General features: G+C 42.0%; 2 protein-coding genes across 3 annotated transcripts in view; one reads left to right on the plus strand and one right to left on the minus strand.

Moving 5' to 3' along the window:
• The window catches only part of CERT1 (ceramide transporter 1), an 81,284-nt gene extending 76,333 nt beyond the window's left edge, over nucleotides 1-4,951 (plus strand). For both annotated transcript variants that reach the window (XM_080573602.1, XM_080573603.1), the window contains 2 exons: nucleotides 408-544; nucleotides 1,645-4,951. In XM_080573602.1, coding sequence (XP_080429728.1) covers nucleotides 408-535 — 128 coding nt within the window. In that variant the 3' untranslated portion in view covers nucleotides 536-544; nucleotides 1,645-4,951. The remainder of the gene's footprint in view (nucleotides 1-407; nucleotides 545-1,644) is intronic.
• Nucleotides 4,952-9,235: 4,284 nt separating this feature from the next.
• Nucleotides 9,236-10,398, minus strand: MED18 (mediator complex subunit 18). The gene is made up of 2 exons (XM_080573625.1): nucleotides 10,170-10,398; nucleotides 9,236-9,955 (listed from the first exon to the last, which is right to left on the minus strand). The coding sequence occupies exons 1-2, from the start codon at nucleotides 10,240-10,242 to the stop codon at nucleotides 9,402-9,404; spliced, it is 627 nt and encodes a 208-aa protein (XP_080429751.1). The 5' UTR covers nucleotides 10,243-10,398; the 3' UTR covers nucleotides 9,236-9,401.
• Between the last annotated feature and the right edge of the window lie 3,787 nt (nucleotides 10,399-14,185).

Here is a 14,185-nt window from a genome sequence, read left to right on the forward strand (position 1 = left end):
TTCCCAATTATTTAAAAATATATATTTTCAGTGACAAATTCTGAACTATGATTATATAGGAAGTGGTAGCTTCTTCTGCAAAATACTTGAGCAGTGAATTTAAACATATTTCAAAGCTTCTCATATTTTAAAGCTACTCTCAAAAATAATTTATAAGACATTGGCTATGTAGCAATTTTGCAGACAGATGCAGCAGTAACTGAGAAGTTAACACTGATTTCTGTTGTATTTGAAATAAGAAGTAACTTGGATCTTCCTTTTTTGTTGTTTTTTTTTGAAGTAGAAAAATTATGATTATTCACTGTTACTATTTCAGAAGGAATTGCAAGAATACAAACTTACATCTGCATTTCTAGCTTTTAGAGGATTTACTGTATTTCAATGCCTTTCTTTCTGTTTACTTGTAGTGAATCCTGGAGGATGGGCACCAGCATCAGTGTTACGAGCAGTGGCAAAACGAGAATATCCCAAGTTCCTGAAGCGTTTCACATCATATGTGCAAGAGAAAACAGCAGGAAAGCCTATTTTATTCTAGTACTAGCAGGTATATATTCTATTTTAATTTGACTCACTGCTTTAAATATTTAGGGCCAACAGAAGTATGTAATCTAGAAATGTTTTATCATAATTAGCATGAATTCAATGTTTATTAACCAATGTATGCAATATGCTTCTTAAAACATTCATGTGTTATTCACATGGAAAAATAATACTTCATAACTTATGTAGCCCTTATTTTTTTAGACCTACTACCTCTTGCAAATTTTCATATGCATGTCTGTACTGGTTTTCTCAATTGTCGCAGATGTTTTGTACATGTTTTGAAAAGAATACATACTGAACTATCTCTAAAGCCTCATTAGGTTTTGGTATCTATATCAGGTGGCCAAATACCATCAGAATTAGTATATTATGAAGGTCAAAGTATTCTTTTATATTGACAGAATAGTTTTGATCTGGGTTTTTTATTAACAATGGAAACTTTCTGACAGACCAGTGTCAACCACTAGAATATTTTAAAGGTTGTGACCTAAATTTTCAGTCTTTCTGGTAAACCTGAAAAAGAGAAGCAATTTACAGATGCCTTCTGAAGTTAGTGGACGTATTTTTATGGTATATGCCATTGGGCTAATCTAAAATGGTTTTAACATTTAATTGATGTGACATTAGGAAAGGATTTCCCAATCACTTGAGGCTCAATCTGTCAGACATAAGCATTTGTGCAAAGTAAGGCTTTGCTTTGCTTAATTTTTGTTAGTGCGTAGACTGTAAGCCGTAGAATTACAGCTGCACAGTAGTATTTGGTAGCTCTAGTATTAGAGCAAGATCTGAAAGCAAGCTTATCACTTTTCTGTGCATGACACAGGCTGCCTCTATTTTTAGGCTCTATTTGTTATGCCAGATTTCAAGTCTTCGTCATCTGATCCTTCTGTAACAGGTAGCCCTGTAATATCTGATTCACGTTTTTAATTGTGTATTATTAGAGATAGTGTAGGTGAACCATTAAAAATATGGCTGTCACAAGCCAACAGTTGGAATGTGATCATAGCAGTGCGAATACTATTTAAGGGCTTAACAATTTCTTGTTTTCCTATTAGTGTTTGAAATTTACAGTGCTATATTTTTGTTATTGCTTGTCTGCAGTGATCAGAACAAGACTGGGTGAGCATTCCACGTTGGAGAAGTGACCATGCAAAGAGCACTCCATGCTGGAACGAAGGATCTACAGTCTTCTTATGGCCCAAATCCTAGGCTTTGTATACTGAAGTGAAGAAATGTTGCGACACCGTGAAGCTGAATATTTAACACTAGCTCTTTCCTGCTAACTTTTCTTGCCGAATCAGTGTGTAATTATAAATACATGTATTGATAACATGTATATGGCTCTATTTTTATTTGCTTGCTTTGGACGAGGAAGAACATACAACTTTAATCACCAACGTGGGTTACTGCTTTTATTTTAAGCAACTGGCAGAATTTTGTTGTCAACCTTCCCCAGATACTTGCATAGTTTTTGTGCATGTCTAAAAAGCACAAATGCACATATAGCATACTGTATGTGCTTTATATGCATAAAAATCTGGTATTTTGGGGCAGGGGGGTAGAGGGAGGAGTTCAGTAAAGCCTAGGTGAATTACTGGCAGGTTTTGTTTTGCTTTGTATAATCATAGTTCATTGCTGCTGGTTTCTATAATGAATCATCTTGTTACATAAAATGTCAGTTAATAACTGAGGGCTGTCAATATCCTTATGACTTTGCCTTTTCTATTGTCTTACTCTTATGAAGATCTTTGGCTCTGAAGGAGTAAGAGTGTGAAAAGCTTTATTTTTTTCCAGATATCTTTATATTTCTATTGTATTTTTTAGTTATGTAATATGTGCTACAGAATTTTTGTTATTAAACATGACCCAGAAATTTCTGGAAAGATTCTATGTGAGAGGGCAAGAGACTGCCCAAAAGCTAGAAGACATCTGTCCATGCTATATGTGGACTGCTTTCTTGCATGATATCTAGGGGGCTTTTCTGAAGCTGTGAGAAGGTACACTATAATATTTATTGAAGTAATTTGGACTACATAGGACAACATTCCCAGTCTAGAATGAGGATTAATACATTATTTTCAAAAACTGCATGTGTTTTCCTCACCTTAATAAAGCCATGCTATGAGGCTCATGTAGAAAGTGAGTTGTGTTGATACTTGCCACTTGATCAAAAACCCTTCAGAGCTATGACAACGCATAGTTCTTATTGGAAAGTTCCCTTTAGTTGCTGTGAGAATTTACATGTCAGATATTTGCCTGCCTTTGATTCTGGAGATGCTCATTGGGAGAGGACTCTGGCAGACTGGTTTTTGCTTCGAGACATGTTATCCGTGTCCTGTAGTTGGAAATTATTCAGAGACTGCTGGGTGTTTCACTGACCTGTGTATTTCAAGGGAAAAGTTTGATATATTTTTTCAAAAGAAAGTGAAAGTCTTATTTGATATAGTATGGTAGGTGCCTGAAAATAACTATAAAATAGTAACTTAATGAAGATTTGGTGAATGATTAAATGTGATCAGTACAGTATTGGAAAAAACTTTCACCTGTTCATTTTCTCTGTAGAGATAAAATCATACCTAACACATGATTACACATGCACAGAGATTTCATGCTCCATAACTCTACCTTTTTTATTTGCCTTTCTCTAAAGGTGTGCATGGAATATGCCTTATTACAGAATTATTCTGTTAATTTGAATATGTAGAAAAGTGCCTATATGGTAATGCTAGTAAGGCAAATAAGACAAAAATTTGTACATGTTTACTCTATCACCAGTGAACATTTTATATAGTGATGATAAAAAAATAATTCTTATACCTCAATTATACTTCATCTTTTTACAATCAACTAAACAATGGTTCATTCACCATAGCCACTGATGGGAACTTCAAAAAAGGAAAAAAAGTCCAGAATATAAAGAGTTTAATTCCTTATTTGCCTTTTCTGGTAATAGTTGTTGAACACAGGCAAGTAACTGTTTCTTAATTTAATTGGATAGCTTTATTTTACAAAGGTATGGAAGTTTACAAAGCAGTATATAAATCTTTTATTATTAGTTGCATTTGCACTAAATGTGATGTACTTTTGCGATTTATTCTGTAAATAAAATTACACTACAGATACTCTTTGTAAGAAATACACTTTACTTTTAGATAAAGGCACTGGTACTTCACTACAGCTAGCCCTGCCCAATCAGTATTGTAAGAAGGCTTCCTAAAAAGCTACAGAAGTACTTGCAAGATTGAAACATAGGTATTAATTGACCTCTTAATTGGAAAAAAAAAAAAAAAAAAAAAAAAGGCAGCTTTCTGTAGGCCTCTCAGATTGTCGGTGTTTTAAGTAACCATTAGATCCTTTCTTGAGGAAAAATCTGAAGGATTTTTATGGTTTTATAAAATTTCCCCTTTCTCCTGAAACCAACTGTTTTTCCAGACACTGCCACATATATGTGCACTCTTGAGTTCACTGTTAATGGATCTGTAGCATTTATACAGCTATGATTTCCTTTGCAGAAGAAGCCCCTAACTCTAGAAGCCCCTAACTCTAGAAGGGATGTTTCTTGAACCAATTTCAGCTGCTGAAAATGCAGCAGTCTTCTCCATTAAATATTGTTTTCTGAATATATCTTTTGGGAGAATTTTGTTGTTGCTGAACTAGATCTGAAGGAAATTACTTGATGAAACCCTTAAGGGGAATGAGGATGAGCAATAGCCATTGTTATCCTGTCTGAGAACCAGAACATCTTGGAGAAATTTATCTGTGAAAAATGTGATACATTTTGGGAGGTGGAGGGAATTACTTAATTGGGCTGAGCTGGCATATCTGAAGTTGTGCAGATTCTCTTTAAACTAATCAGATTGTCCACCTGTATTTTTGTCAAGTTGTACAGATAACACTGTATTTGAATTGCCACTGTTCATCTACAGACTCAAAACATGAATCATATTTTTGAGTACTTTGAGTGTGTAGAGTGTAACTGTTATATAATAGCTTTATAATCCTAATGATAAGTTTTAAAAATTAAAAGTTGGCTCTTCCATGTTACAATCACAAATTTAAAACCAGTATTTAAAAGTGAAAAGTATTAAAAAAAATTATGAAGAAAAACCCTGGTTTGTAGTTATTTTTAACTTTTCAGTGCTCTAAGGAAACTTACTTAAAATGTTTTACATTGTAACCAACTTTTAGATTGTGTATGAAGTTGTATACCATACTACAATGTATGTACAAATTTATCAGAAAGTAGCTTGCTTGTATTATTACTGAGGTTACTGAAATGAAAATTTGAATGCCACATTAGCTGTTTATATATGAAAATCTCATTCTGTACTATCATATCAGAAGCATGTTAAAAAATGTTCCTGTACAGTATAGTTTTAATATAGAGTACTTCCAAAGTTGTATTTAAGCTTCTGTGTTTGTTTGTACAGAACTAACAACATTACAAAAGCTTCCCTGTCAAGAATGGAGATCCAGGACTGACAAATGCCAGAGGATAAACTTGTTTTTTTCTAACGTGAAGAATTTTTAAGAACTGAGAATAACTTCTGCAGAGCAAGCTTTTTTAATATCAGGAATAACTGATTCCATAGTAGATCAATAATCCTGCCAGTATTGGTTATGCAGGAATTTCTACTTCTTACATAGTTACCAGTAAAGTATGCAAAATAAGAGAAACAGCTTAGACAAATAGAAGGCAAATTAGTTGCATGACAGGGAAAAAAAAAAAAAAAAGGTAAACTTTAGCTCTGCAGCATCAGGCAACAACTGTAGAGTCCTTAGGCAAGCCCTGCCATTGAATGCAGCTGTTTTAGCTGGAAAAAAGGAAATCTTTTCCCATGCAACCCTGCACTCTTCCCCTTTAAAAAAAAAAAAGTTACATTCTTGGTCACATAAGTTCTGCATGTAATTTAAAAATACGTGCTTTCTAGTATGGAGAAGCTGAGCATTTCTGTAGTTAAGGTACTGATGTGAGTAATTACAATATAATTTGTCCATGAATTATATAGAATTGCTCAAAGACCCATCCAAGCCAGCCTTGAACACTCCTAAGGCTGGGGCATCCACATCTTCTATGGGCAACCTGTGCCAGTGCCTCAGCCCCACCTCCCTCTGAGTAAAGAATTTCCACCTTGTATCTAATTTAGTTTAAAGCCATTCCCCCTTGTCCTATCACTGCACTCCCTGACAAAGAGTCCCTCCGCAGCTCTCCTGTAAGGCCCCCTTCAGGTACTGGAAGGCCACCATTAGGTCTCCCCGGAGCCTTCTCTTCTCCAGGCTGAACAGCCCCAACTCCCTCAGCATGTCGTCATAGGAAAGGTGCTCCAGCTCCTTGATCATCTTCGTGGCCCTCCTCTGGACTGATTCAATATATCCATGTCCTTCTTACACTGGGGGCCCCAGAGATGAATGCAGCGCTCCAGGTGGGGTCTCATGAGGCCAGAGCAGAGGGGCAGAATCACCTCCCTCGCCCTGCTGGCCACGCTGCTTTTGGTGCAGCCCAGGGTATGGTTGGCTTTCTGGGCTATGAGTGCACATGTGGAGCTTCTCGTCAACCAGCACCCCCAGGTCCTTCTCCTCAGGGCTTCTCTCAATCCATTCTTCATCCAGCCTGTATTGGAGCTTGGAATGGCCCTGGCTCAGATGCAGGACCTTGCACTTGGCCTTGTTGAACCTCATGAGGTTCGCACAGGCCCACCTCTCAGGCCTGCCCAGGTCCCCCGGGATGGCATCCCTTCACTCCAGTGTGTCAATGGCACCACTCAGCCTGGTGTCATCAGCAAACTCACTGAGGGTGCACTCAATCCCACTGTCCTTGTCACCAATGAATATGTTAAACAGCACCGGTCCCAGATGCAGACCCCTGAGGAACACCACTCATATCCCACCTGGACATCGAGCCCTTGACTGCACCTCTTTGACTGTGACCATCCGCCCAATTCCTCACCCACTGTGTGGTCCATCCCTCAAATCCATAAACATCAATCACTGGTTAGGGTTATGCCATGAAATTTACTGGTGTTTATAATTAAGATCATTATCTTTAGTCTCCAGCTATAAAAAATATCATAGGATAAAAGCATATTCCGTTAGATAAAGGGAAGGGCTACACTTTTTGAGTATTATGTGCCTGACTATGTCAAATTTTCTTGAGCTGTAACCATTGATGCAGTAAGGTTTTTCCTTTGCACACCTGCTTCTTCTAAGAACAGACTACAGCTGGAACAAGGAAGGGTCGTAGTATGGAGTGCTGCAGTTTTCAAGGTTCAAACTAATTTTCTTAAAGTGAACTTTTTAAAAGATTTGAGGGGGGAACTTTAAACAACAATAGGTCCAACTATTGTGTGGTGTAAGCCTCGCTTTAATAATTAGGACATTTCCATTCAGCAGCCTACTCTTGTTTGATCAGGTCTGTCAGACCTTCAAGGTGGGATTTTCCTTTCTGTCACTGTAACTGACAAGCCTTTTCCCCCTTACAAAAACAAAAAACAAAGCAACAGCAACAAACAAACAACAGCATTTAAATGTGCATAGTTTCTGGGTATTGTTTTGAGATTAAAATTAAAGAGCAGAGAAGAGTGTGAGGTGACTGTATACTGAAGGCTAGTTTCTATCACCACACTCCTTGTTTTTAATGCCTCTGTTGAGCATCTGGGGTCTGCATTAACTCCATAATTCTGTTGCTGTTTTGAGCCTTTAAAGACATTATTGTGGATCGTCAATAGAACAAGCATGTACAGTAAGTCTTCAGTAATTTATTTGCCCCTCTGCTAATTGACCAAGTTTTTTTCTGAGTGAGTTCCTTTCAGATGCTATGGGAAGGGTCTAGACACTTGTCACTTTCTTTATGTATACTTACAAGTAAGTATCCTTGGAAAAGCTACCATATGATGCTCAAGAGTTCTGATCTATTGAGTTTCTCTCTAAAATTTTGTGTGATGAGACAGGCCATGGATCTTGGAAATCTGTGGCAAGTGATTCCTAGCTAGTGTAACACTGGTTGGACATGACAACAGCCCTGAAGAATCTCACCACATGGGATGGGATTGCAACTGAGTCATGGAACAACCCGGTGAGTTCAGCTTCCTGGCACAGCCAGAGCCCTGGAATTACCCCTCAGCCCCTGGGAAGTCACGTGTGACAACCCTATGCTAAAAAAAAAATTAAAAATGCAGACTCAAAACCCCAGGATAATGTGCTGTCCGGTGAGTGTCAGTCATGTGTGAGTCACAGGTGAACAAAGTAATTGTAGGTGTGCCCGTACCCTCCAGAACATACTTTGAGTCTGAGTGTTTTGAGTCTAGCAAAGTCACACAGGTCATCACATTGTTTGCATCCTCTTTTGAAAATCATCGTTATGAATTCAGCATAATAGCATTCTTTAGCCAGTGCAAAGATACTGTTATTCTCATGCCTCCTTATGTAGAGCATGCACTCGTTGAGCATGTTACTCTTTATCTTGATCACGTCCTGGTGTTGAAAATTTTGGTTGTTAACTTACTCATTCCAACACTGCCCCAAAGCTGAACACAGCACTCCAGGTGGGGTCCCATGAGAGTAGAGCAGAGGGGGACAATCCCCTCCCTCGACCTGCTGGCCATGCTGCTTTTGGTGCAGCCCAGGATATGGTTGGCTTTCTGGGCTGCAAGTGCATGTGGCCGGCTCATGTTGAGCTTCTCATCAGTCAGCACCCCCAGGTGCTTGTCACCAACAAAGATGTTAAGCAGTGCCGGTCCCAATACTGACCTCTGAGGAACACCACTCATCTCCCACCTGGACGTTGAGCCCTTGACTGCATCTCTGTGTGTGACCATCCAGCCAATTCTGAGTTGTCCATCCATCAAACCCGTGTCTCTCCAATTTGGAGACAAGGATGTCACATGGGACAGTATCAAATGCTTTGCACAGGTCCAGACATGATAGTCTTGTTGGTTTTAATTTTCAGTATTACCTGTCAGATGAGAGGAATCTTAATACTAAAAATGTACTTGCTGCTCATTAACTGGGACTGCCATGCTCAACTTCAGTGAAGTAGATGGAATAGCACTTAACAGATTTTTAAAAACCTCTTGTGGTTGTAATATTGATAAATTGTTTTCTAATTCTAGCTTTTGTAATATCAGAAACAGGTTCATTATAAAGTATTCTTTGTCACAGCTGTTTCTGTTACATACACTCTGTCTTATTAATTTATCATAAATAGGTATACTCTTGCTCTTTTATGCTGTGCACAGTTCCTGGTTTTATGCTTGTTATAAACACCTCTTGCATTAAAGGCTATCAGTTTCATGTATTATTTAGAAGTGTTAATAGGTGGTATACAAGAATAGTACTTTAAAAACAAAACAACACTGCACTGAGGTGTAGGTACAAAGGTGTATAAATTCCACTAAGTCTGATGGATTACTAGGCATTGTGCTTTCTAACAAGTATTTCCCCAACAAGCAGGGGGACGTTACCAATACTAGTAGTTAATGATGTTTTGAATGGCACTGTTTTTCTAGAAGCTTCTCACTTTATTCAAAGAAACACGGAATCATAGAATTGTAGGGGTTGGAAGGGACCTCCAGAGATGACTCGGTCCAACCCCCCTGCCAAAGCAGGTACACTAAAGCAGGTAAATCACATCCTTTTTTTCACAATCCGCAAATGTGGGAAAAAATAATTAGTACCTGCAACTAACAAAACATTGCTATGTAGTCCTTTATTCCCCTCTCCATGTTTTGATTTCAAAGGTATTTCAAATCTTTCAATCTTTTCAATCTTTCAAATTTTCAATATTTTGATTGAAAGGTATTTTATAAGAACAGCCCTGAAGAACCCTGGTGAAAGCAATGCTTAGCTGCCCAGCTTTTCAATCACATTAACCTCTTAGGGTCAATTTTCTCCAGATGCACCAGAGGCTTTAGCTGCTCTGCAAAGTTCCTCATCTCATCGGAGACTACATCCTGTCCGGCTGGAGCTACCACGTTAAGCTCCACAAGGTAGGAGAGGGAGAGCGGCTCAATGTTATCCGTGTTGCCCGGCATCAAGATGCGAAAGATCTTGTAGACCACGATCTTCATGATGCCCTTGCGGAACATGTGCCCTTTGGCCACGAACTCGTGGTCCATGCGGAAGCCCATCTCCACCAGGAAGTCCGTCAGGTTGTCCGATGTGGCAATGTCCACGCAGTTGCGCACCAGCGCGTGCCGGTTCTTGTCCCCTATCTCCGGCTGGCCCAGGTAGCGCAGGTGCCAGGGCATGCCGCTCTTGTCGATGGAGCGCCGCGCCCGCAGCACGAAGGGGCTGGCCTGCTGCCCCTTCAGCAGGAACACCATCTCGTGGTCCAGGAAGGTCTCCGGCTCCATGTTGTCGCACAAGCCGCGCAGGCGGTGCAGCAGGCTCTCCAGGCTCTGGTCCAGGACGCTGCCTGAGGCGGGCAGAGACACAACGGCCGTTGCCCACACCCCACAGACACCATACACCCCAAACACCCCCCAAGCACCCCCCAGACACCCCAAACACCTCACACACACCCCAAACACCTCACACACACCCCAAACACCCCCCCAAACACCCCGAACACCCCACACAGACACCCCTCGGGCAAGGAGTCTCCTCCCCGCCGGGCCCCGCTGCCCTACCCTGCAGCAGGTACTCCATCATGTTGACCGTACCGCCCGTCACGGGCATCATGGTAACGGGGGGGGCCTCCATGTTGCGGCCGGCGGCTGCCCAGGCGGCGGCGGGAGGGAGGGAGGGAGGGAAGGAGGAAGGGAAGGAGGCAGAGAAGGAGCGGCGGCAGCACCACCCCGCGGCCCGGCGGGGGCCTGCAGGCAGCGGGGAGTCGAGCCCCGAGCCCCCGCCGCCCCGTGGTGCCGCGCCGCCCCTCAGCGCCCGGCCCCGCCGGCCGCGGGAGGCGGGTGGAGGGCAGGAGGTGGCGGAGGCGGGGAAGGGGCGCGGCAGGGAGCTTCCTCAGGGAGCTTCCTCAGGGTGCTGAGGGCTCCTACGGCCGGCCGGGCAGCTGTGAGCCGGGCGGATCCCTGCTAGTCGTGCCCCACGCTCTCAGGAGCGATACAAAACCTCAGAGCATAAAACCAGCAGTGCCCTCGGCTGGGCGAGCTCAGCCCACGTAGGTGAGCACAAGAGGCTCCCCCAAAAGCACGGCGTCCCCAAATCCCCTCACTGGCTGTGAATAGGCAGCACCCTGGAGCTGCCGAGCTGCACGGCCTCCAAGAGGAGGCCCTGAAGAGCACCCTCATAACTGCACCTCTGTACCTTAAAAGTATCTTAAAGTGAGCTTTTCTTTCTGCCCTCGTTCAAGACAAGATGCAGCAGACCCAAAAGGCACTCGGTCAGGCAGATGGAGGCGATGGAGAGAAATACAGATAGAAATAGAAGCTCAGCGCTGTATTTCCAGCCTCCTACCTAGGTTCTGTTCATCTCCCTTTAAAACTCTCATTATACATCTGTCTGTGTAAGGGAAGCTGAGTAGCATATGGGGCCAGGCCTTTAACTCAGCTCCATATCACATTTCGAATGCACAGAGCAGAAACCGCCCTGCAGAGCCCCTGCAGGGAAATTATCTTTGCAAAACAGGCAGCCCAGCCTCATTTATGTGTTGAAATAGCATGAACAGTGAAGGGAGGGTCAGCTGAGTGTATGCTGGATGTAATTTTTTTTTCTTCCTTGTTAATAAAACTTTTCTTTTTTTTTCCCCATTCATCTCACAGGCTTTGGTTCTGAATCCCCACTTTGTCGCCTTTGTCAATCAAAATTGCTTTCTGAATATGCATGCAGCATTCTCCATTTGCTGGCAGTGAATTAATAGCAGAAAGCCTCCCACCCCACAAATCTGACTGCACAGTTGTTAAAATTAATTACTCTATAGTTATACAATAGGCAATTTACATAGTGCATGATTTCACAATTAAAAATTGTAAAATTTGTTGACAATTTCAGCACGAGGATTACTCATTAAGTGATCTCATGTCTTAGCAGGTAACTCAGGGATGTTGGTAGTTCTTAGCTATTTTGCCACAAACAATTAGCTGGGCTACCATCTTAAATTATGGGCATAAATTTACAGCATAAAGACAGTGATAGAGAAGGCAACAAACATCAAATAACTGATGACATTGTCAGCCTCATTGTAATACAAATTATGGTTTATTCTGCGCTACCTTGCTAAGCAGGAACATTCGTCAAGTGAGATGATAGTTTAATGAGCTCCAAGTGACTTCCAGACTTGGCTGTGTTCTTAAACTCTTACCACCAGAGCAGAAACTAAAGTTGCATGTAGTTTTCTATGCTATGTGACTGTCCCCCTCTGGATCTTACACTACCATTTTAGGCTACTTTGTCAAATATCAAAGAAATTGCCATGAGAACATCTCTTCAGTGAGTGTCAAGTACTGATTTTCTCAAGACTAACCCAGAAACAATTTTCAGATGGGAAACCCAAGATAGTTCCTGCAAAAGTGCAATTCTCTTTAGTCAGAAACTGTGCTAACAATGATGTCTCTCCATATGGCTCATTTTCCTCACTAATGGCAAACTCTCCTTAGAGCTGATATTCTCAAAAGCTGAAGTAATTTTAACTATTTTACTATCTTTAAACGGTACCAGCTCACACAGAGAAAGGTAGTCCTATGCCAGCTGTCACATGCAAAAGATGGACTGCTGTAAGAATTTTTACACTGACACGTGGCTTTTTCTGAGTACCTTTTATAAAAGTTTTGTCCTTGGCAATATACCAGTACACAGTATATATAATAAAGCAGGCTTAAATGTGTATGGGGTATGGGTTAACCACTGATTGAGAAAAAAAAAAAAAAGTGATGGTAAAACTATTGCCCACTCATTTTAATGTATGTATAATGTAAAAATATGTCTTTCAGTCCAGCTTTACATAGCTCTCTGTCAGCAGGGTGACTGTCTCCTCAGTGTTCCTGAAGACCCCTTCTCTGAGAATTTGGATTAATAATTACATAGTCTACAACATAACGGATTATGTAGTGTACAACATAAAGGAAAAGGATTGTTGTGTGGGGGTTAGCAGGGCTGACCAGCAGGGCTTTAAACTAGATACGAAGGGGGAAAGAGATAAAAACAGGCACGTCAACGATAAGCTATGAGACGGTATGCCAAAATTTGAGGGACTGCGTGCTAGTGAGATCCTTCAGTCTGCTCCAGGAGGTGCTGGCTACAATGAAGCACATTTGAAATGATTCTGCACCAATGCGTTCAGCATGAGGAACAAGCAAGAGGAGCTGGAAGCCTTGGCTCGGTCCAAGAGCTACTTCATTGGCATAAGTGAAACCTGGTGGGAAGAGGCCTGTGACTGGTGTGTTATGATGGATGTTTACAGGCTCTGCAGGAGGGTTGGGCAGGGCAGGGCAGGGTAGGGGTGGCAGTGTCTGTAATGGAGGGGCTGGGCTGTATGGAGCTTGCAGTTGGTGAGAACACGTGTGAGAGCTCTGGGTAAGGACTGAGGGACAAGCAAATAAAGGGGATGTCATCGTGGGAGTCTACTATAGACCACCCAGGCGGGATGAAATATGCTTTAAGGAACTAGGAGACATCTCTAGATCACCTGCCCTTGTCCTTATGGGGGACTTCAACTTGCCAGACGTGGACTGGGAGTACCACACAGACGATTTGAACAGGTCCAAGAGATTCCTAAAACACCTTGATGATAACTTCTTCATACAGGTACTAAGGGAGCTGGCTAGGAAAGGTGCCCTCCTAGATCTGTTGTCTGTGAACAGACAGGGTCTCGTGGGTAAAGTGGTGATTGGTGGCTGTCTTGGCCATAGTGATCATGAAGTAGTAGAGTATAAAATCTTTGGTAATAGGAGGAAAACTGCCACCAAAACTGCCACTAAATTTCAACCCTCAATATGGAGAGGGCAGCCTTCAGGCTGCTCAGGGAACTAGGTAGTAAGGTCCCCTGGGAAACTGCTTTTGAGGGAATCAAGGTCCGTCAGTGCCAGTCAATGTTTAAGTACCACCTCCTAAGAGCACAAGAACAGGCAATTCCAAATGTCAGATGTCAAGCAGGTGGGGCAGGAGGGGCTTGGCTGAGCAGGGATCTTCTTCTAGAGCTTAGGTGGAAAAAGTGCATGGCCACTAGAAGCAAGGTCAGGCAACATGGGAGGACTACAGAGATGCTGTTTGCCTTTGTAGGGAGAAAATGCATGTGGCCAAAGCTCAATTAGAGTGGAGGCTGACCAGTACTGTGTGGGACAATAAAAAGTTTTTTTTTTAAATATGTTATCAGCAAAGGGAAGTCCAGAGGTAACATTGGTCTGTTACTTGATGGTCATCTCACAAACAGGGGTATAGACAAAGCAGAGATATTTAATGCCTTCTTTGCGTCTGTCTTCAGCACCAATGATGGGCTCTGGGACCCCTAGAGCCCTGAGTTGGAGGACTGTGACTGCAGTAACAAGGAATTCCCATCCAACCTCAAACTTGTGTGGGACTTGCTGTTCCAGCTGGATGCATAGAAATCTACGAGACCCAATGGGATTCATCCCAGGGTACTCAGAGAGCTGGCTGCTATCATCACAAGACCTCTCTCAATTATTTTTCAAAAGACTTAGGAATCTGGAGAGAGCCCAGTTGACTGGAAGCTTTGATATGAGAGGCTGGAGAG

This window comes from Anser brachyrhynchus, assembly GCF_964034855.1.
Source record: "Anser brachyrhynchus genome assembly, chromosome: Z".
Lineage (NCBI taxonomy): Eukaryota > Metazoa > Chordata > Aves > Anseriformes > Anatidae > Anser > Anser brachyrhynchus.